The following is a 24174-nucleotide window of genomic DNA, read 5'->3' on the forward strand; positions in this document are numbered from 1 at the left end:
TTTACACTATAATATCGGATCCATGATTGATCTAAATCATAGTTTCGACAGAATCTAAAATGTCACGTGAAAGTTTAATTCCTAAAACTCACCTCAATCTGCATTTTCAAATGTGTCTTGAAGTACGACAAAAGTGTGAGAAAGATTGCCAACGATAGTTCAAACACAGCAGGAACAGATGAGACGCCATTCTTTGATAATGCGACGCATAAATTTTGTTTTATAGGGTTGATAAACATTGGATGAGTACGGAAAACAGGTCCGGCACTTTGTAGACAAGTTAACAGCAACTCCAGTGAGAGAATTTTAGATCTGAGTTCATGCGATCTGAAAATAATGAAAGGTTTTTTTATCGCGAGTAAATCTTAAAAGCTAATGCTAAAATCATTCTTTAAAAAAGTACTGATAGAGCTATCTTGTATATGTCAGGTCAATTTAGTTGAGTTCAATTTGTTCATGTAGTACATAAAGTTATATCAATAAGAGATGACCTTTAACTGCATGATCTTTAAGAACAGTTAAGATCTTAGTTAGAGATATCTATAGTACGTTTGTTGGATTTAGGTTTCCTTCTGTAGTAATATTGGATCAAGAAGATATAAACGAACAGTTTGATACATGTATCTTAGTATCAAAAATAAGTCGAAGTTTCTGTATTAAAGATATTCATGATGAGATGAACTGATAGTACAATATAAATTAGCACAAACCACTCATTTTGAAGTGACTTATGATCAATGAGAGTTTTACACATTATCAACATACATCTCAAAAAAAAAACTGTAGATAACTTACTTGGGATCCAACGGTCCTTCCGCAAGCGGTTTCATCGATAGTTTACACAATGACCTAAACACCAAGAATGCATCCTTCTGAGTGATATGAGAAAATCTTTGTTGAGGTGGCTTGCCTTCACTTGACGTCTCGCTGGGCATATCAGACTGAGACTCGGAGACGGAACTTCGTGCAGTTTCATTCCCATCATCCTCCTTGGGCTCTGAAACTTCGCTAGTTGTCGAGTCATTTGCCTTTGCTCCTGAATCAACATCAACGCTATTTTGACCCAGCGTCTTGTCACCTTTCAGAAATCCTCTAAATGGTTTGAACATTTACTGACGATAAAAAATATTTCACATAATGTAAAACAATGAAACATCCATCTCACGTACAACAAACCTGTTGTATTTTATTTCAAATTTCACACTTTGTCGTCGAAATATTCTCGCCAACGATCGGTTTTTTCTGTCGATAGATATCTTAAACTTTTGATCAAATTCTATACGAAAAAACAGCGTAATTGATCATTGATGTAGGATAATGAATTTAATGAGGGGGGAAGGTTCTAGCATATCAAAAAAGCTTACAACCACAACATTGGATATTATTGACGTCTCGAGAACTGAAGTAAAACGACCATTTTGTTCCTTGTAAAAATACTCATCCCCAGTCCCTATTGCCACTCCAATAACCACGACATAAGATATTATTGACGTCATGAATATTTAAGTAAAACGACCATTCTGTCCCTAGTAAAAATACTCCTCCCCAGTCTCCATTGCCACTCCAATAACCACAACATAGGATATTAATGACGTCATGAGTACTGAAGTAACACGACCATTCTGTCCATAGCATTGAACTAAAATACATGGAACGCTACCTGTAATACAAAACCTTAATAATTTTTTGAAGCCGTGATTTTGCCCCAGACACGCGTGTGTAGTCAATCAATTGTCACTCCGCGAGAGAAGCTCGAAACGGTAAACACGCGTGTCTGGGGTAAAATCTCGCGGGTCTGGCGTAAGATATGGCTTCAATTATTTGCTTGAGGTAGCGTTCCACGTATTTTAGTTCAATGGTCCATAGTAAAGCAACTACTCCCCAGTCCCCACTCACCCCTCAATACAAGATCATGCAGGGATCCAATGCTGTATGATTTCATTCATTTCGAATAAAACTTACCAGGATTAATGTTGTGTTTGATGGTTTCCGTGAAACCAGTTTGAGGTTGATCCTAAAGTTGAGTAATTTTAAAATTTAGTGTAGACAAATAACATTGATTTAAGAAAAAGTGAGAAAGTGTTTGTTACATGAGCAAAATCTGTCGTTTGCAAAACATAGAATTTGTTCAACGGTAATGAGAACAACTGCTTGAACAATGATTATATTGTCTAACAAAATTGTTAACAATGCTTCCATTGTTTGTCACAATTGTACGCTCTTGCGTTGAGTCTAATCATGCAAAGATGTCAATTCACTGTCATGTTGGTGAATCATTGTAGTGTGAATGTGATTTTTTTATAAAATAAACACAATGAAAGGCGTGCGCTGATTGGTCTAGAGCCGTGTTTGCATTAGCCTGTGCAAAACACATCTGAGCTCAACCAATCAACTGAATGAAAACAATTAATCAGTCTAAGAGAATTTGCAAATCGATCATGAATACATTTTTGAGGAAAAATTAAAATGTTTATCTTTTCCGCATTATTGTTTATTTATAAAAGAAATAAAAAATGTTTTTCGTGTTTGCACAGGCTTATGCAAACCTCGGAGACGTTTGTGAGAACTCTCGAGCTTGTGCAACCCTCAACCTTCGGTCTCAGGCTTGCACTGATCTGCTGTCAAAGGTCTACTTCGTTTGCATAAGTCTGTGCAAACACAGTAAACATCTTTTATTTCTTAAATTAAACATAAACAAAACTTACGTTTGGAAAGGGAAATTCATAGGACACATACACTTTCATATCGTCTTTGTTGTAACCTTGAAGTATATTGAAATTTTTTAAAGATTGATTTTTAAGGTTTATAGAAGTATGTATCAGATCAAACATCCATTGTTTGACCTGACACTTATTAATCCTCTAGACACTTATTAATCCTCTAGACACCTTATCAGTGTGCGAATTAGTTCAGAAAAAACGGTGTGCAATTTTTTTGACAAAAGTGTTTCTTTAGAGGCGTAATCAAATCGATATTACATTAATTATTATACAGCGCTAATTGCTAAATTAATATTTTTAAACGTGCACAAATCCATATGATTTACGACAGTGTTTTTCGTTACAACCGCTGGTCCAGATACAAATGTAGGAGAGAAAATTTTTTCGCATGTTATTCTCTCCTCTTTTTTGTGCAAACTTTACACCGCAATAAATTCACCACTTGGCCATCATCCTAGTAATCAAACAAGTCAGCATTTGATGTTTCCGTCCATTTTTTTACTGTACTAACTTTGCCGGTAGGTACAACATTTCGACGAAGATGACAAGAACGACAAAAGTGAAAAGAGAATAACCGAATATACTTTTGCTTTCTGATTATTAACAGCAACATCCTTGATGTTTGCTTACGATAAAAAACATCATATTTATGTCATATTACAAAAAAGTGTGGCTGATCAAGGTTGCCAGTTTGGCTTAATATTTTGAGCCAAATTTGGCTTCTTTTTCTCACGTTAGGCTTATTTAAAATCAAAACTCCCTTTTGTTTACTCTTCAAATTTGGCTTATTTAAGTTTTTTTTGTCTTCATTTAAGAGTCAAAATCAAAATGTTTCCCGATTTTCATGAAAATACTCAAAATAGCTATAATGCCAAAAACAGTAACGGTTTACAAAACAACGCAAATGCAAAAATTGTCATTAATAATGTATGACACCCCTATTGTCATAAGCATATAAGAACCATGTATGTAGACTGTTGACAGACTTCCCAGTCTCAGTGACAACGTCTTTGAATTTGATGACATTGTGTCAACATGGATTTTAATGTCGTGCAGCGCACTCGTTTATAAAGTAAAGATCAGTAAAGATTAAGCTTGAAAACTTTTTTCAATTTATGTGGTGGTAATCAATAAAGAAGTTTTTTGCATATCGTTTGAAAAAGTGATGTGCAATTTTTTTCATTTTAGCTAAAACGATGTGTAAATTGCACATTGCACACCGTTAATTCGCACACTGCACCTTATTAATCCACTATATTTTATACTAAATCCTAAAACGAAAAGATTTTAATCCAATTCAACAATGAAGGAAGTGAAATATTGATGCATTTGACGATTCTTAATTCACAATCCTGGTCACCCAAATCTGTATTCGATCTGTCAGGTTGAAAACAAAATAAACATAAAATAATTATGTTAGTGTTCGTTGGCTAAACTGTCAGGTTGAAAACAAAATAAACATAAAATAATTATGTTAGTGTTCGTTGGCTAAACTGTCAGGTTGAGAATAAAATAAACACAAAATAATTATGTTAGTGTTTGTTAGTTAGTTAAAGGTGTTCGTGAAATTACTGCACTAAAAGCAACAAACAAAACTAACTTTACATACAGTAGCGTAGTCAGTCTTCGAATTTAGTCCCTCAAACCAAATGTTAGAACATTATTATTTGTGAACTTAATGTTGGGATGTTGATGGTTTAAGTAGGTAAGAAAGAGTTGCACAGGGTTTAGATGGGTGAGAAAGGGTTTTATAGGGTTTAAATACATAGGTGACAAAGGGTTGCACAGGGTTTAGATAGGTGACAAAGGGTTGCATAGGGTTTAAATACATAGGTGAGAAAGGGCTTCATAGGGTTTAAATACATAGGTGAGAAAGGGTTGCACAGGGTTTAGATAGGTGAGAAACGGTTAAATAGGGGTTAAATACATAGGTGAGAAAGGGTTTCATAGGGTTTAGATAGGTGAGAAACGGTTACAAAAAGTAACATGACTTGCCTCGCGAGTGTCGAATGGCGAGTGGCGAGTGACTCGCGATGCAGTTGCGAGTCACTCTCGAGTGCGAGAAGTTTGCGAATGAATAAGTGACTCGCTGTTTGCGAGTCAATAAAATAATTCGCTGTTTACGAGTGAATCGAAATAACTCGCAAAAATTTCTTTCTCCAGTATTTGACAAACATAATCTTAAGTGTAGTGACAAGTAAAATTCGTTCAACATTTTGAAGGCAACGGTTTTATATCTTTTTATGAAACATGGAAGCAAAACGACTATTCATTTGAAGCAATATCTCGGGACATAATGACGTTAAAATCTTTTGAATTTTTTTACAGAAGCATTTTAATAACTTCACATTTTCCATGGCACAAACGTTATTCGTAAAGCGGTAGAGACCATAGAGAAATGTAAAGTAAATGTCACGCAATCAATGAGTAAATGGAAATAGCGCTCAAACATTTTCTTCTAACTGTCTTAGATTATGGACATATATAATCTTAGGAAAGAATGCATTAAAAAGACGAATATTCTTTAAAGCTAAATATTTAAGGAATGTAGCTATGCGATGAGTGTACGTATAATCTTTTGAATTTGGTTCTGAAACGACTTCACGTCGACAAAAATGAATGGGATGGTGTGATTTTACTTGTCACTACACTTAAGATTATGTTTGTCAATTTCGAATACTGGAGAAAGAAATTTTTGCGAGTTATTTCGATTCACTCGCAAACATCGAGTTATTTTATTCACTCGCAAACTTCTCGCACTCGAGAGTCACTCGCCATTCGATACTCGCTTGTCAAGTCATGTTACTCGAGGTCGGTACTGTAGAGTTTAAATACATAGGCGAGAAAGGGTTACACAGGGTTTAGATAGGTGAGAAAGCGTTGCACACCGTCACCATGACTCTTTTCCTTCTTCCTCACCCTAACAAATCCCTCATCTTAAATAGTATTAAAACCCTATTTATCCTAACCCCACCCCACAGTGTCCAACACTGAAAGAAATTACGCCAAATTATGAAATCTTAATTGACATTAAGAGCAGAATGTAAAACGCTATTTCTAGTTCGAAATTTATTCAAAATCCACTCAAAATAAAAGAAAAGAGAAAATACATTCACTGGTTTTTAAAGATTAAAATAAACACAGTAAGATAATAATCACCTTACGTTATGAAATGTTCTGTTTTCATAATGATAACGTGGAGGAGGACTACCATGTTTGAAAGAACTTTGTAAAGAATCGTAATCATGTCGACAGTTTATCTCCAATTTCTCAAACCTTAAATAAAAGTAGAAATAAGTACAAAATATCTCAAATGTTTCAAAAGGTTCAACTTTCTTGTGATTGTAAGCTCCCCCTCATTCAGTAAAAATCCCCCCCTGCAAAAAAAGAAACCGACAGACAGAAACAAATCAAAATTTCACCTCTATATAGATCCGCCAGAAGGACAGGGTCCAGTTATGTCATGATTATGTGCACGCTCCAGGGGGGCAGCAATAACATGAAAAAAATGAGCAACTAAAAACATTACTTTGGACTAATCCATGATGACAATACACAATTGACATTCACACACAGACAAATTTCCTGTACACACAATATATGATGACGAATGAACCTGACAACAAATATGGAAAACCTGACTTTTACTCCTCACTTTATTCTGGAGATGACTACCACTAAGAATTACAAAACATCAATTAACATCAACAACAACAATCCTTCTCATGACTGCACAAATCTGAACAATCTACATCTACAAACATGTAACAATACTCCCAGGTGTAAATCATTCACTTTATTACAAACAAACTATTATATATTAGTACAGACCAGTGGCTACTGATATGAATGCCATCTTTAAAATTTAAAATTTTACATGACAAATTCAAACAGAAAAATAAACTATATATTTAGAGTTTGAATATCTGAGAATGCAGACTATACATATGTGGAGGAAAGAAAATTATCAAAGAATGTTGTGGATCTTTCAAAATGTTACAACTGTCTGTTTAATAGTCCGTTCACACTTTATATGTTCTTTTGAGTTTATTATCTAAGGTGAACTATTTGTTTTTGTATTTATATGAATGGGGCAGTGAAGGTGTTCATATGCACAAAACAATTGGTTTTTAGCAAAATTTTGAATCTCCCATGAAAAATTTACAACAAAAATTCAACAAGGTAATTAAAGTAATATCAACTCAGTTATACTTTCAAAACTAGCGATAAACTATGGCTATGCAAAGAATTAATAAAAAGCTACACTCTCGAAGAGTTCACAAAAAATTTACACAAACTGTACGACCAAAATAAGGAAAATGAAAGAATTTTGCTACGAGTTATCAATGACAATGAATGAATGTCGATGATGCCATGTTCGCATTATTTTGTCGAGCTATGAACTATAACAATATTCTCTGTTTAAGTTTTTATTAAGTAAATAGTGATGTCGGATGAATAGCTTTAGAACATTGAGTTTTGATGTCGTTAAACATTCACGGTGTACATTAAAAAAACACAATTGATTTTATTAAACTTTCTGATGATCAGTGAAAGACTCTCAATGAAAACAAAAGGTTTCCAAAGAAATAAATGATCATAAAGTTCCGAAATTTTCATAGCGTGACTAAACTTGAGAACTGACTACGCTACTTAACACAATCGCTTTTATAGAAAATTGATCGATGGTATTTCAAATATTAGTTGTTTATATAAATACCTTGGTAGAAGCCTTCAAACTTTGGCGGTACTTGTCTTCTTTGGCATAAGAGAAAACTTCAAGCAAAGTACAAATGATTAAATATGGTTTATTACATTGAAACAAGAAGGAAAAGTTTCTCCCCCAAATAAAAATGAAAATAACAAATTAGAAACAGGAAACATATAGATGTCGTACTTCATGTAAGAAAAGATATAATGTCTTTTAACAAAGGCTCCTTTGATGAGGTATAGGCTTCTCTGCACTAGGTTAAATTAATTTTATTTGGCATTTTCCGTTTTTGTTAAGTACTTTCAGTAAGATATGTTAGTTAAGTTGTAAAGGTAACAAACGTTGGTATCTATGTTTAAAATGGTTGAACGAGCATACAGATTTTGTTTGAGTGGTCTGCTTTGATTTTGGTAAAACCTTTGATTCAGTTTCAAATAACGTCGTAGTTTTTTTTTTTTACAATCTGACTCCGGTTACTTTGTGTCTCTTGTTTTTTTGTTGATCGCATAAGTTTTTATGCTTCGTGCAATTACTTAGCGACATTTTTTTCTCTTAGAAATTCAATGAACGCTTTTTAAAATAGACTATCGTGTAGTAATTTTTCTATAGAAACTGAAATATTTTAGTATGCATTTCAAAAAAATAACAAGTGAAAACAACTATTTACTTGCAGCACTTGACCTCTTACATTGACAACAAAAAATTGAGAGTTAATCACAAAATACTAGTTTAAAGATGATTTTTTATTTATCTTCAAAGTGTAAAAATAGACCACCGTTATCCTTCATAATAACCTCACACTCATGCAAACAAAATTTAAAACTTGTCAACTCTAATTACGAACTTTAAAATCTGGATCATGTTTCTACATTTTCCTCTTTTGCATTTGCATCTTTTCCATATTTGTAGAATGTAGTCAGTCTTCATAGTTCAATGTAAATGTTCATACATACGTATGACGTTATACATTGTTCTTTTAATAACTTTTTATAATTGCATTTATGGTGCAATGAAATGAAAAGTGAAATTTATCATTCTTCAATATTTTAATCAGAAAAATTCTACTGAAAAATTCAATTCCTCAGTTCAAATGAACTTATGTCAAAATCGTAAAAGTTTTCATCACAGTTATTGACATAACGTCATCATGATGTTTTTACATACGGATTTGTTAACAGTATACAACATTTTCTGTCTTTAAGGTCATATGTACAAAATGAACGTACAGAAATGATCTCTCACATTTTTCAATAAATGACCATAAAACCCAACGACATGACATGACATCATGATGATGTTTTATAAATGTGAATTTTTAACACCATACTAAACTTGTTTCCACGATATTAACATGCGTAAGGTAAATTTTATTCGCACTTTTTGAAAGAATGTTCAAAGAAAGTCACTCTATAATTAAACAGAATAATCTTCATCTGCAACAACACCATATTGTCAAATGACTCACAATGAATGAGTTGTCGACATTCTTTCATTTCTATGTAGTGAACGTTTAATATATAATAAAAACAACGAATTTATCTGACCATACATTTATAATAAAAAGTAAACCATCAACATGAAGTTCGTTAAGAGATCAAAAGTTTCTCACTTTTGGTAATTTTCACATGTAAAACAAGCGACCATCCTTACGACAATCAACATCTTCGTGTGATATTCTCAATTTCATCACAACTTTCACAATGTTACAGTGTTGAATTCTCCAAATATAAATTTGAAAGTTGACGGGAATCATAGGATAAAAAAGATCTTTACTTGTCATTACAAAAGACTAATCTCTCTCTCTGGCCGTGATATTTTTACATAATTAAAAACTGACAGTTTTTCCACGGTTAAAACAAAGAATATGGACAAATTTATCTGCAATATTTTTGAGTTCGTTGTTGATACCATAAATAACTGTCCTTTTGTGATATAAAGAACATTTTATGTTCGTTTTAAGTGATATGTAATGTTGGTAAATACAATAGGTTAATATAACTAAAAAAGGTTGAGTTAGTGGATTCATTCAGGAATATTGAGTTTTATAAATTTAATTCCGCATCCACCATTTGTTATTAAAGCTAAAGTTCCTGTGTTGTAATGCATAGTTAGATTAAAGATAGAATCAAATCTGTCAAATCTAGCACATATTTCACCACTCTTTAAATCTACAACAACCAATGTGCCAAAAGATTCACCAATAAAATATGATTTATGTACGAATGTGCTTGACCATAAAAATCCATGGATGCACTGCCAAATCGTACTCACGTAATTGTAATTAATATTAATTACATAAATGCCAGTTTTCTTGTGGAAATTGTTGTCTTCAAAAGGAAATGCAATGACCGCTTGGTTACTATCATTTATAGAGCAACGGACTTTTAGGTAAGTTTTAGTTCTCTGTTGCAAAAAAAAATTTTCAATAAAAAACGTTTTGGGTAATTTTGCAGTATGCCAAGGTTTCAAGTAAAGTTGATTGTTGTTATTTCCTCATTTCCATAATGTGTATTCTGTTTTGTTTACTGTTAAAATAACGCAATCATCAGGGGATACAGCTGCTGCTTTAAATTTTGAACTATCGACAGGAAGTCTTTTGTTGTATTGTATCTCACCGTTGGTAATTCTAACAACTTGAACAAACTTTTCTTCGTCAATACAAACTAAGACATCACCAAATGTTAAGGTTTCCTTAAGTTTAAATCCAATGTTTAATTGCTTTGCTTGAGTAGAATCTACAAAATTTTCAAACGAAGTGGTTATTTTCATAAGATGATCAGAACCATCCCATATCCACAGTAAACCATCTGACCACCAACATCCTAATGCATTTATAAAGCCCAAGGATAAGTTGAATTCACAAGAAAACTCCATGTCTGTATATTTTGTGATAGTTTGTGTTTTTGTTTCTTTTGTGACTTCCACTTATCCCATTTTATACCATCTTATCCCAATTTTATTTTCATCTTTTTCATCCCACCATATAATTTAATATTATGTAAATAGCTATTATATATATAAATACCTTTATATTTGTAATTCAATACTGTCTGATGATGTCTTGAGAACCAAAACGAAACGTTACGTTACTAAATAAATATTCCTTTTTATACGTCATTTTTGTATTGAATGGCTCTTTAAAATAAACTTTGCTGAGCTTTAATATTTATAATAAGTAAAATGTTTCTTGTTAGGTTTACAATTGTCACAAGTTGAAACTGTACATTTAACTTTGCATCAACCCCAACATCATGATAATAAATTTTATTTTAACCATTGAAGACAGAAAGTGAGAATTAATAATCTTCAATATTTTAAATTGAGTCATTTGACTGTGACGATGACTACCGCTAAGGTTGTCGAAACGTCAGTCAACTACAACAAAAACAGTCCTTCTCAGGTTTATACCAGCCTGGACGATCGACATTTACAAACATACAAGAAAATATTATTCAAAATAATATAATTCCTCAATTCAAAACAACTTATGTCAAAATCGTAAAAGTTATTGACATAACATCTGTAATATTGTGAGATTTCTTTCTTTTAATGCCTAGTCATATTACTTTTATACAGATCTTTACTTAATTATAATATACGTACTATGACGTACGAAATACTAATAATTTACATAATAACTATACTACACCTCTCCCCAAACTAATTAAATATTTTTTTTGTATTTTGTATCTATGAGTTCGTTTATGAAAATATTAATTGCTTCTTTTATAGCTATCTCTAAATTAACTTTCAACTTGTCCGTATCGAATAGGGGCTTTTCTTGTACGCAAAGGATACCGCCGTTCTTTTTCCTTTATACTTTCTCAATGGGTTCTCCTAGACTTTTTCCATTTTCTATCTTCTTGAAAAATGACGAATTACGAGTAAACAACATTCTATCTTTCTTCGCTGTTACCATTGAACCTTTCCTTTCCACGACTTCACATGGCTTACCATCATAGGGTGTTTGTTGTTTATTAGTGGTCGTATCTTTCTTTACTAACACCATATCACCTACTTTAATGTCACTTGTCTTTACGTTCCTGTTATTGTCTGCATGTAATTTCATCTTCAATTTTGCTCTTTCATCCTGTACTCGAATTCTTTCCCCTGTATCTACATGAGATGGTTCTTCAGGTAAACGTACTTTCATTGGTCGACCAAATAAAGCCATAGATGGAGAGATTTTGGTCGAACTATTTGGTGTGGTACGATAATTTCGCAGGAAACTGTGGATTTCTTGCTTCCAAATTTTTCCTTCCATTATCGCATATATGGCGTTTTGATAGTACGCATAAATCTTTCCACTTCCCCGTTGGCTCGTGGCCAATAAGGAGTAACTTTTCTGTGTTTAAATCCCAAATACTTTGAAAATTCGTAAAATTCCTTGCTATTGAATGGCGGTTCATTGTCTGAACGTATCGTATCTAGTATCCCGAACTACGAAAGAATCTTATCCAAACAGGGTATAACAGTCTTTGCGGACGTTGATTGGATTACTTCTACAATGGGATATCTGGAAAATCATCATACAAAACAAACAAATATTCACCTGTGCCTGTAGGATCTACACCAAAGTCCATACTTAGTTCTTTCAATGGTGATCTTGGCCACTCCGACATTTTCAATAGTTCCATTTCACTGACTGGAGTTGTAATCTGACAGGCTAAGCACGATTTAACTTTTTCATTAACTAACTCATTTATACGTGGAAACCATACCTTTTCACGTAATAACGCTTTCGTTTTTCACATTCCCATATGACCTTCATGAGCAATGTTCACTACTTTCTCTCGTAAACTTTCTGGTATGATTATTTGATGTTTTCGTAAAATTATTCCCGAAGTTATGCAAAGTTCATCTTTAAGTTTCTCATATGAACTAAATTCTGCTTGATTTACTCCTACCATCTTTGAACTCTCAAACCATCTACCTGTTTCAATGGCTTGAATTACTGCTCGAAGAGTAATGTCTTCTCTTGTAGCTTCTTCCAGATCTTTCCTGCTGATTGTTCTTGGAACCGAGTTCTGTATAACGTAATTAACAAATTCTTCTGCTACTTTCTCTTGCCGGTTGTTTAGTTTCTCATCAAAGAAGGGATGACGTGAGAGAAAATCTGCAGGATTTTCAGTTCCAGGTTGAAAACAGATTGCAAAATCATATGGTTGCAATCGCAAAGCCCACCGTTCTATTCTCGCAGATGGCTTTGATGATGGATTTGTGTATATTTTCACCAGCGGCTTGTGATCAGTGACGATGGCGAATTTTCCTCCAAACAAATATAAATGAAAATGTTCGCAGGCCCATACTATAGCTAAAGCTTCTTTCCAAGTGAGAATAATTTTCTCTGTGGTAGTTAGTGATTTACTAGCGTAAGCAATTATTTTCCTTTTTTCTTCTTCCTTTTCCTCTGCACCAAGACTGCTGCATTACCATATGGACTAGCATCTGTGAAAACCTCCGTATCACTATTCGCATCGAAGTATGCACTTTCTGGCCCATCTGTTAATGCTTTCCGTAGGGCTTTCATTGTGTGTTCTTGTTCTCTTGTCCACACGAATGGGGCATCTTTCTTGATAAGTCGACGTAACGGCTCCGTAATTGTGGCATAATGTGGAATAAATCGACAGCAAAAATTGGTCATGCCTAACAAACTTCGTACTTCTCCTACATCTTTAGGATTTGTGCATTCCTTAATAGCTCTCACTTTATTGGGATCCGGCCCAATACCATTCTCTGAGAACACATACCCTTGGAATATTAAACTTCTTTTCTTAAACAGACATTTCTCCTTCTTAAGAGTTAGTCCTCGATCTTTAATTCGTTGTAATACCGCGTTCAAATTTGCATCGTGATCTTTCTTGTCTACGCCAAACACCATAATGTCATCACTGATATTAATCACTCTCAGTCCATTCAACGTTTCTCTGATGGCATTTTGGAATACCTCTGCAAGACAGTTTATTCCAAAATTCAAACGTCGAAATCTCCGTAGACCAATGTGTGTTGAGAACGTTGTCAAATATTTTGATTCTGCATCGAGCTCTAACTGGTTATAGCCTTGATTTAAGTCCAATTTGCTAAACTATACAGCACCATTTAGATCACTTATAATTTCACCAATTTTCGGAGTCAAGTGTCGTTCTCTCTTTATTGCTTTGTTTACTTGTGGCATATCTATACAAACTCGGACCTCCCCTTTTGTTTTCCCTGGTCGATGTTCACGAGCACAAAATTTTTAGTTTTGGTACGACCACGACTGGTGAAACCCAAGGTGTTGGTCCATCTGTTTTCTCTATGACTCCACGTTCTTCGTCTCGTTTTAACTGTTTCTCCAAGTCTTTTCTCACATGAAACGGCACCCGACGATGAGGTTGTGCGACAGGTTGTACGTCCTTATCTACGTGTAGATGAACTTGAAACCCTTTCAATTTTCCCAGTCCTTGAAAGACTTCTTGATATTTGTTAATTAGCTCTTCCACTTTGGTACCTTCTCTCACTTTTTCTTGCGCCTTTTCTTTAACGGGTTCCTGTTTAGACTTTGTAGTGCCTTCTATGGATGCAACTATTTGTACCAGGCCCAATTTTTGAGAACTTTTCCAGCTTATCAAGCAACCCGTATTCCCATTAACAACAAAAAATGTCTCTAATCCATATAGTTTATCGGTTTCGACCACACACTGACATTTTCCTTTAATTGATAGTTGTTTTTTCGACCCATACGGAAAGATTTTCTCATTTGCTTCCTGCAATATTGGCTTTTTCTTCAATTTGTTAAAATTCACTTCATCCAAGAGATTTACGCTGGAACCGGTATCTGCCATGACTGACACAGGAGTACCATTTATCTTAACTTTAAACTTCGGCAGCTTTTGTTGCGCCGTCAACGTTGAAAATACATATTCATCTTCCATACTTGATTCGGACGTTATTTCTTGCACCGTATTCACTTGACGAGGTCTTACTTGATTACGTTTTATCTGTCCGTTTCGCTTTGTTGATTCAGCGCGAGAATTTTGATAATTGTCTTGCAACAGCTCTTTGCCTCTTCGATTCTCATAGCAACAAACTTGAAAATGGTTCCACTTTAAACACTGTCGATATTTCTTTCCATATGCCGGGCAATTTGTTTTCCCTGGTCGATGTTCACAAGCACAAAATTTGCATTTGATCTTCGATGAATATTTGGAAGCATTTGAGGTTTTTTCCGTGGGCGTCTTGAACTGCTTTCTTTTATGCCAAATTCGATTCGTGCTTTCGATGCATTCTGCTTGTGTTTTTGACATCTCCATTGTTTTTCCCATTTGTATTAATTTCTCCATCGTTATTTCGGGGTCTGCTAACGCTTTTCTCCGCAAATTTGAAAATGAACCATTTTGTATGATCTGGGTTTTTATCTCTCTGCTTTCTTCATGAAATTCGCAGGATTTGGCCAATTGTTTCAATCTCGTATTGTACGCGGATATGTTTTCTCCTGGGAGTTGTTTCGCTTGACGAAACTTATAAACTTCGAATTCTATATTCTTCTGTGGAGTGAAGTAATTTCGTAACGCTTTCTCCGCTTTTTTAAATACATCTTCTTCTCTATCTGGCTCGTCAATTTCTAAAGTTTCAAATATCTCATTAACTTCTTCACCGACATAGTGCAGGAGCATCGCCTTCTTTCTTGCGGCGTTTGTGATGTTCATTGCCAACAACAAATTCTCCAATCTTGATACGTATTTTCCCCAAGCTTTTCTAATGTCTGGTTCTTCTAGGTTGAACGTCGGGAAACTAGGCAAAGCTGTCATGTTCGAAATGTAGTATTTTTCTCAGGATCAAATCATATTTCTTCGTCCCTTAATAATCTTTGTCGCCAGATGTAATATTGTGAGATTTCTTTCTTTTATTGCTTTGTCATATTACTTTTATACAGTTCTTTACTTAATTATAATATACGTAATATGACGTACGAAATACTAATAATTTATATAATAACTATACTACACCATCATGATGTTTTTACATACGGGAATTGTTGACAGTATATAACATTTTGTTTCTTTAAGGTCATATGTACATAATGAACGTACAGAAATGATCTTTCAAATTTTTAAACTAATGACCATAAAACCCAAATGGTGTTTTTATACATGTGAATTTTTAACATCATACAAAACCGATTTCCACGATATTAAATTGTATTTACAGTTCTCGAAAGCCTGTCTAAAGAAAGTCACTCTATAATTTCATCAAAATTATCTTCATCTACAACAACACCATATTATCAAATGACTCACAATGAGTGAGTTGTCGACATTCTTTCATTTCTATGTAGTGAACGTCTTATTTATAATACTATATAATAGCCGAAAGAATTTAAGCAATTTCATTAGTCGAGAGCTATGATCTATAAGACGACAGACGCACGGAATTGAGGTCACAGAAAATTCCTTGTTTTTAAATGACAAACGAACGGAGAATTTATTTGAATATTTATCTGAATATATGCCTGAATGAACAAATAAAGAATTTAAAAATGCCCAGTTGAAGCATTGGACGCATTTGAGGAAAAAGAAAAGAAAAAACTCGGTTTTCAAACATTGATTTGCCCCGGCGGCTCGTGGCCACTCTGTTTTTATCACAATGACGTCATACCCGTGTATCTATAACTGTATAGACAACGGTTAAATGTTATCTATTTGTTAAATAAAAATAACCAAATTATCTAACCATACATTTTTATTAAAAAGTAAATCATCAACATGAAATTTGTTCAGAGGTACAATACATAATAATAAGTTTGACAGAGCATCTTACAGCAGTAGTCTAATCTAGAGGATGCCCTGTTTAAATGACAATTCATTTATGAAGATTACAAGTAGAATCTTAGAAAAGAATGAACAAATATTCATGATCAATTATTATAGAAGCGCTCTTTTTAAATACAAGTCATTTGTGTTATAAAAAGCAATTATACATCATTTTAGATTATTGCAAAACATAGATCATATTTTACATTCTTTAATAGCAGGAGGTAAGATATTGCAAGAAATAGTACAGATAAACATAAAAGATCTTTTGCAAAATTGGTCCAAATTTATTTTTGGTTAATATAGATGATTTCTTAAAGATTGCCTGGTAGAATAAGTATACTTCTTCTGTAGAAAACTATATTAAGTGGAAACAAGCAATCATTCTTACAACCATCAACATCTATGTGCAATTTTCTCAACAGCTTTTTGAATTTACTATTAAAGTTTGACTTGATGTATTTATTCAGGAACATTAAGTTTTAAAAATTGAATTCCGCAATATAAACTGTCAACTAAAGCTAAACTTCCTGTATTGGAATGCATAATTATATTAGGCATAAAACATAATTCATCTTTAAATTCAGCGGGCGTTTTACCACTCTTTAAATCTACAGCAACCAATGACAAAGCATACACTCCAATGCCATAAGATTTGTGTACGACTAGGTCGGATTCCAACAAATCACCACTGACATCATGCAAAAAAGCATTCACATCACCATTCTCGTGAACATTAATTACATAAATGCTCATAATTGTGGTGCCTTTGCAAAATGTTATGACTGCTTGTTTACTATCACTTATATAACAGTTGAACTTTAGATCATTTACAGTTATCTGTTTCCAAAATTTTTCAATGACAGCTGTTATGGGTATTTCTGCAGTATGCCAAGGTTCCAGGTAAAGTTCATTGTTGTTATTTCCCCATTTCCATAATGTGTATTCTGTTTTGTTTACAGTTAAAATAACAGAATTATCAGGTGATACAGCTGCTGCTTTAAATTCAAAACTATCGACAGGAAGTCTTTTGTTGTATTGTATCTTACCCTTCGTAATTCTAACAACTTGAACAAAATCTAGTTCGTCAATACAAACTAAGACATCAGCAAATGTTAAGATTTTCTTAGGTTTAAATCCAATGTTAACATACTTTGCTTGAGTAGAATCTACAAAGTTTTTAGACGAAGTTGATATCTTCATAAGATGATCAGAACCATCCCATATCCACAGTAAACCATCCGACCACCAACATCCTATTGCATTCTTCAGTAGCATTGGTACAGTTTGAATAATAGTGCAAAGTTCAATGCTCCAAATATGAATGTTGACGTGGTCACCAACAGCAAAAGCAGCAAAAAAAGATCCATCAGGTGAAAAACAACAACATTTAATTTCAAATTTCTCAAAGATAAATGAAGGTCTCCAAAGATGACCAGTTTTGAAAATTTTAAGCTTGGAAAGATACGGCACAACGTAAAATTCCTTAAACGAGATAGGATGGACTTTGTTAAGAGTCCTATCAACACATGGACACTCATTTACATTTGGTAAACAAAACTCGATTTCTCCTTGATCGTTGTATTTTGTCAACTGAGTGATTTCAGAAAGCTTTCCATTCTGGCTTGTATGATAAAAAATACAATCACGATAATGGTGGGTTGTCGGCAAACGTAAAGGTGGTAAATATATACTTTCTCTTGAAAAAATATTTATTGCCTTTGGGAATTGAAAAACATTCGAAGTCACGCCGAATTTTGTAGCAAAGAACTCTGAATATTTATCGGTGCATTGTAGTTTTTGGTAATCAACAACGCAGCGTCGATCGATTCTTTCCAAAGTTAATGAATTCCATGCAGTAAACACATGTGTAGAAGAAATTCCATCATATCTTGCTGTAATAAACAATCCAGAATCTGAGAAAGAGCAACAATTAACAGCATGATGTGAATGTAAACATAATAACAAACGTCCATTGTTAACATCCCACAACTTTACTTCAGTAGATCCATCACTAGTTACCAGTCTATTTCGGGTAGGTGAAAAGGAGCAGCAACAGATGTTTCCACGTACAAAACAAAAGTCCTCTGATCTTGAATAGTAACAGTTGTCATACAGGGACAAAAATGTGTCTACATCATACCACTTATCCAACCTTAAATCATCAAGTGCAGTGCCGAGAGTGCATCGTTGTTTAAATTCTGGAAGCTCAAAAATAGATATTTGACCATTTTCATATCCTACTGCAAGAAGTTCTTCATTGGATGACACACAAAGAGATGTAACGTAAGCATCCAAGGAGATAGTCAAATGATGATGGTTTGTTAAATATGTTGAGTCGAAATCCTCAAACCAAACAAGCTTTCCTTGTTTCAATAAATCCCTTGCCAATAATCTATTTTCTTTACTGCCATGAATTCTGTTTGCAATAATCTGTAAATAGCTAAAGCTACTATGAAACTTATATGTCGTCGACTTCATCAATAAATGAAATAGTTCTTCTTCAAGTTCATCTTTTCTCAAGAAAGTTCGTGGTTCCTCATTGATTTTACGCAATTCAAAGCTAATGGTATTCCAGCTAATGTTTAAGCTAATGTTTTCCACACCCATTAACCTTGCACAAACCACTTTGACATCTACTGCCCAACTAAAGTCAACATTTTCGCCACATTCTATCATATGATAGATTCCTTTCTCCAAAGCATATTTAATCATAGCAGTGTTCATCTGATCTTCAAAAATGTTCATAGACTTGATTTGTTTAAACACTTTCTCACAAGAATGCCATAAGAACTTATGACCATTTTTTGGATCAACTGTAAACTCATGCTCTTCGTAACCATCTGATTTCAACCAATCAACGAGAGACTTGTGATACACGGTCAAATAATCATCGTAAATTGGAAAAATTTGAGATAGCACTTCATGTATTTTAATACGATCTTTAAACTTTATGTCATCAGAAAAACCTAAACATTGAAAAAGAAAAGACAAAGGCAAAATACTTTGATAAGTCACCAACACTTCAAGACATTCCGTAAAGTTTTCATTGGAAATAACGGTTTTGTGTGTTGATAAAATTATTTCTTTCAATAATTTATTTAATCTCTTGAATTGTTCTGTGTAAAATTTACTCAACCCAGTAGGTACCAATTGTTCAATATTCTCGACAGTTAGCTCAGTTCCTTCTCTTTTTAAACTCTCTTGTGCGTGGTAAGCGTACAGAAACGAACCCTGGCATTTTGCAACTAATAAACGAAAAACCTTGTAATCATAATCATCACAGTCATCACTGTCATCACAGTCATCACTGTTTTTGTGCCACCTGTCAGCAATGAAGAAATTAACATTCAACTCATGTGCTAAATACTTGAACAGATCGTATTTGTTCTTTCTATCATGAGGTTGAGTTTCTATTTCTACAGGATTCATGTCTTTCAATTCCTTTTGAACAGAAAGTTCTGGACGACTGGTGATGAAGATTTTAATCCATTTAGGCAGTCGATCAAACTCTTCTGCAATCAATTCCAACAATTCACTTTTGCCATCCACTTGGCTTTCATCTAAGGCATCAATAACCAAAAGCATTGGTTCATGATCTTTCAATGAATGCAATGGATTATTTAATAAAACACGGAATACATCGGTGACTGATTCGTAGGAATGTTTTCTCTGTAATTCTTCATTCAGTTTACATTTAAAATCTGATATTGTATCACACATGCTACTAGCCAATGATTCTATCAACATTCGAGGATTCCTCTCATCTGATCTATTATATCTGCAGAAATGAGAAGCAGCAAGTTTCTTCTTTTCAGAATATCGTCGACACAACTCAGCAGCGAACACACTTTTACCAACGCCAGGACCGGCAGTCAAAATCATGACATTAGAAGCATCTTCACTTCTGTCGTTAAACCAAGTGTCGAGTTTTTCAAATAACCATCGTCTAGTGCCTTCAAGGTATTTCTTGTTAAGATCTTTTATGAGGCCATTAAACTTACACTTTCCAAGCTTCTGAAGATCTGAGCATATTTTGTCCTCTAGCATTTCTACATCAGCTTTTGTTGCCATGTTTTCTTTAATTTCTTCAACTTTATTTTTCATAACTTCAAAATCTTTTTTTAATTCTTTTACATTCTCTTTAGTTTCCTCAGCGACATCGATTAACTGTTTTTCTTTTTCATACCAGTTTTTCAATATTTCAATATAATTTGCCTCATTAGGACTGAGGGGAGCTTTCTTTGCTTCATCTATTTCAGTTTGTTGAATACCCAGACCAACCAATGCTTTTGAAATTTCTTGCCACAAGTTCTCAAACTCACTGTCATCTACAGTAGTTGTAGTTATGTGACCGTACACTTTGTTTCGATAAAACTTTATTCTTGCAATATTTGCTGAGATTGAGGTATCTGAAGAGGAAGGAAGATTATCCCATCCACCATGAGGCGCTGTTAGACCACATATGTTACGCAATAAGACAGTCAATAATGAAATATCAAAGTTTTCAAGGTTTGGCAAGCCAGTTGATGGGTAAAGAAGGTTCCATTGCTCTTTGTTAATGACGCTTTTTTTTCTTAATGATTCCAATGTAATTTTATTTGAGGGTTTATTAAGTTCATGGCTTAGGTTTGACGAACGAAAATTTATATTAGACTGCAATGTTGTTTTCAAAGCTTGTGTTCCTTTATTTATCAAGAGTTTACTTAAACAAGATCCGTTTGCTTCAATCTTCAGTTTTTTAGATGGTGAAGCCATTTTTATACAAGAAATTTATTGAGAATGTAATGTTGTAAATACTCTGACTTACTTTTATGAAGAATCTTTGGTTTTAATCGCGAAGCCTTTATTTAAAATTTAAACTAAAAACGAAGAAAAATAATGGTACAAAAATAAGTTACAAAACTTTAAAATTAAATAAATCAACGGCCAACTGAAAAACTTATAACAAAGTTCAAGTATGAAACGTTAGTAAAATTTGTGATACAATATAACGAGTAGCTAAAAAATGTTTTAAAATTAATGTTCTATAGAATTTTACTCACCAAATATGACCCAAAACGACTATTTCTACATTTCAACACTCATTCTTTCGTTCCACAGTTTTATATTGAAATATTTCCTCATTTTTATCTTTTATTGCATTGTAGTGGAGACGTGTGTATTCAAATGTAAAGGATGGGCTCATCACGAGATCATTCTGATTCACTTCCGCGCTTGTAACTGGATACAGCTGAAAAGTAGAAAATAATCAAGTTCATTGTCCATAGATGGTTCTCACCAGATTTATGTTTTTACATAGACTTTTATAATAAATTACCAATATGATTCCGAAAAATTCTTAGAATAGAAAATAGGCCAAAATTTATCCAAATATTGATCCAAATGGCCATCTTTTTGTCAAAGTTTAAGTTTCCAAACCAAAGATCAGCAGCTATAGTCAGACAATAGTTGGTACTATTTGAGTCAGTCATTTTCAAACGAATAAAAGGATAATGAAAAAAAATACATAAATTATGTCGAATTTTTTGTGGCTTTAACCATTTTGTGCTCATAAAAATTGGAAAAATTGAAAAACAGCAAAAGAAATGAGCAACAGACAGTTTTTCTGGCAACGTGACCTGGCTGGTCGTAAATCTCATCAATTTATCAATAATAATATGGACGATGTAAAACTTATCAGTATAAAATAGTATACGGGAAGAAATTTTCATAAATAATAAAAACAAGTGAAGTATCTTTCTCCTTCTGTAAGCATGAACATTACTAAAGAAGTAGGAGCATGGTAAAATGGGAACAATTTATGTTAAATTACGCACATGCATTTGTCATAGGAAGTTTAAAGCATTGAGTTGCTGAGGAAGACTTTCTTTCCAATCGTGGCAAAGAGGAAACTTTGTAATTTTATATTGTTGAATGTTTAGTATATATAGAGGCTGCAAACGCTGTTTCTGGTTGTTTCAATACGCATTTTTGATGGTCGCATTTTATCGACGCATTTGATTAATGCATTGTAACGCATTGAGTTGAAGTCTTGAACAGACGAATTGGATAAGCATTTTTTGATTTTAATACTCGTGGTAAAGAACCAAAGTTTGTGGTCAAAAGAATCGTGATTTAGCATCCCGCACAACAGAACGCTTAGGTTGTGCGACAATGGCACTATAAATCTATAATTACCTAGCAATGTGGTAATGTATAATTGATGCAAATCGTTCGTGGTTGATTTAAATAATAAAATATAGTCGTTTTGGTTGATAAACAGATCATTTGTGTTTATATGATGAAACGCAATTTGATATACTAAGCATAAATATATATTATCGTATTGTCCAATAGATGTAGCGCTATTTATCTTATAGTTTCGTTTCACGTTGATTTTTCTTTTCTCAGAAGTTAGAATCATCTTATATACGGCATAATATCATCTGCGTATCTACTGAAAATGTGGATGCACAGTCAATGAATGTAAGTGAACGAGTATTCTGCCATTTAGTCAAACCTTTGATACAAAACGAGTAGCTAAACAATACGGCTTTAAAATCAACGTTTTACTCACCAAATATGATCAAAACGACTATTTCTTCATTTCCGCACTCATAATTTTGTTCCACAACGTAGAGTCACAGTTTTATATTGAAATATTTCTTCAATTTTGCCTTTAATCGTATTGTAGTGTACACATCATTCAAATGCAAGGATGGGCTCATCACGAGATCATTTTGATTCACAGCTTGTAACTGGATACAGCTGAAAAGTATGAATATGGTTCTCACCATTTTATATTTTTTACAGAGACTTTACCAATAAATTACCAGAGAAGAGATCCGTTGCACGAAGGCTGAATAACGCTATCCATTGAACTGAGTAGCAACGTTTTTGAGGGCTTCAAAAATATCTCAAAAGGGAAAAATCAACGATTCGAACTGAACAATAAATGAAATACAATATTGGTTCTAGAATTACAAAGTTTCATCATCATAAACAAAATATAACCATGCACATTCACAAATTTAAAAATTTACTATCCAATGGATAACGCTATCCACGCTTCGTGCAACAGGCCCCAGTATAAACTTTAAAAAAAAATTGAAGAGAATAAAAACCAAAAATTGTCCAAATGGAAATCGCCAACTGTTTTTCCGAAATTCCAGGGTCAAAGATCAAGAGATGTATTGATGTAATAGGTACTAAGCACCGATCGGCATAACAGACCTTCAATTTCTTATTGTCGTATTGTAAAGATTCTACGAAAATTTGACAAAACTTTTAGATTCAATAAATGATTAACTTCATTAAACTCCTTGAAAAATATGGGTATGTACCGCATACGGTTTTGATACATGGTTGGAGACTTTTCTGTGATGATTTTTGTAAGTAATTTATAATAACTTCATAAAATAGAAAGTTTGATAAAAGCTTTGAAAATTAAATTACTGTCCTGTTTTTATAAAAGATCAAATTGTCTTCCTAGCATATTTTTTCTTATATTTATATAACAAATAGCTCTTTCCTTGAAAGAGACATCGTTTCTGCAAGTTCAATATAGTACGAGAATACTTTTTGTGAACTTTATGTTATACCTGGTGTAGGTGACGTAATATTAAAAATAATAAAATATTAGACAAAAAATGTAAAAAACATAGGGATAAAAATGTCGTTACCCTCGTTAAATTCCTCAAGGATACATCATTTCCCTCATTAAATACTATAACAGTTTGAGTATACTTTTATAAACATTTTATAATTTGTATTTGAACGTTTACATCAGTAATTATACCAGTAAAGCAACTACAAATAGTCTCGATAATTCTGTCAATTTAACGCCTCTCTGGTTCAATGGAGTCTGGTGTATCACCTACAATATGACCATAAGCAATGAGTTTCTAAGAACAAAGAATATGAAATATAGAACTTTAAATAAGATAAATCTGAGAAACAAGTTTGCTAG

General features: G+C 33.4%; 4 protein-coding genes and 1 pseudogene across 5 annotated transcripts in view; all 5 read right to left on the reverse strand.

Annotated features, from left to right (window-relative positions):
* LOC124450956 (brefeldin A-inhibited guanine nucleotide-exchange protein 2-like) overlaps nucleotides 1–2920 on the reverse strand; it is an 82531-nt gene extending 79611 nt beyond the window's left edge. Inside the window, exons 1-5 of one of the 2 annotated variants that reach the window (XM_047001609.1) lie at nucleotides 2706–2915; nucleotides 1963–2014; nucleotides 1177–1276; nucleotides 796–1092; nucleotides 93–327 (exon numbers count right to left, since the gene is read on the reverse strand). In XM_047001609.1, the coding sequence (XP_046857565.1) occupies nucleotides 93–327; nucleotides 796–1092; nucleotides 1177–1276; nucleotides 1963–2014; nucleotides 2706–2831 (810 nt within the window). In that variant the 5' untranslated portion in view covers nucleotides 2832–2915. Of the gene's footprint in view, nucleotides 1–92; nucleotides 328–795; nucleotides 1093–1176; nucleotides 1277–1962; nucleotides 2015–2705 lie in introns of both variants that reach the window. The other variant, XM_047001610.1, reaches the window with a different exon arrangement.
* LOC124451166 overlaps nucleotides 1–24174 on the reverse strand; it is a 194047-nt pseudogene that overhangs the window by 100496 nt on the left and 69377 nt on the right.
* The window catches only part of LOC124450960 (brefeldin A-inhibited guanine nucleotide-exchange protein 1-like), a 93031-nt gene that overhangs the window by 11744 nt on the left and 57113 nt on the right, over nucleotides 1–24174 (reverse strand). The window lies entirely within an intron of this gene.
* Nucleotides 13653–15221, reverse strand: LOC124451167. Its single transcript, XM_047001797.1, has one exon. The coding sequence runs from the start codon at nucleotides 15219–15221 to the stop codon at nucleotides 13653–13655; it is 1569 nt and encodes a 522-aa protein (XP_046857753.1).
* LOC124450946 lies at nucleotides 16140–23146 on the reverse strand. Its single transcript, XM_047001593.1, has 3 exons — nucleotides 22783–23146; nucleotides 21269–21456; nucleotides 16140–21085 (listed from the first exon to the last, which is right to left on the reverse strand). Exon 3 carries the CDS (start codon nucleotides 20979–20981, stop codon nucleotides 16686–16688), a length of 4296 nt encoding a protein of 1431 aa, XP_046857549.1. The 5' UTR covers nucleotides 20982–21085; nucleotides 21269–21456; nucleotides 22783–23146; the 3' UTR covers nucleotides 16140–16685.

This window comes from Xenia sp. Carnegie-2017, unplaced genomic scaffold, assembly GCF_021976095.1.
Source record: "Xenia sp. Carnegie-2017 unplaced genomic scaffold, XeniaSp_v1 HiC_scaffold_24, whole genome shotgun sequence".
In the NCBI taxonomy this organism is placed as follows: domain Eukaryota; kingdom Metazoa; phylum Cnidaria; class Anthozoa; order Malacalcyonacea; family Xeniidae; genus Xenia; species Xenia sp. Carnegie-2017.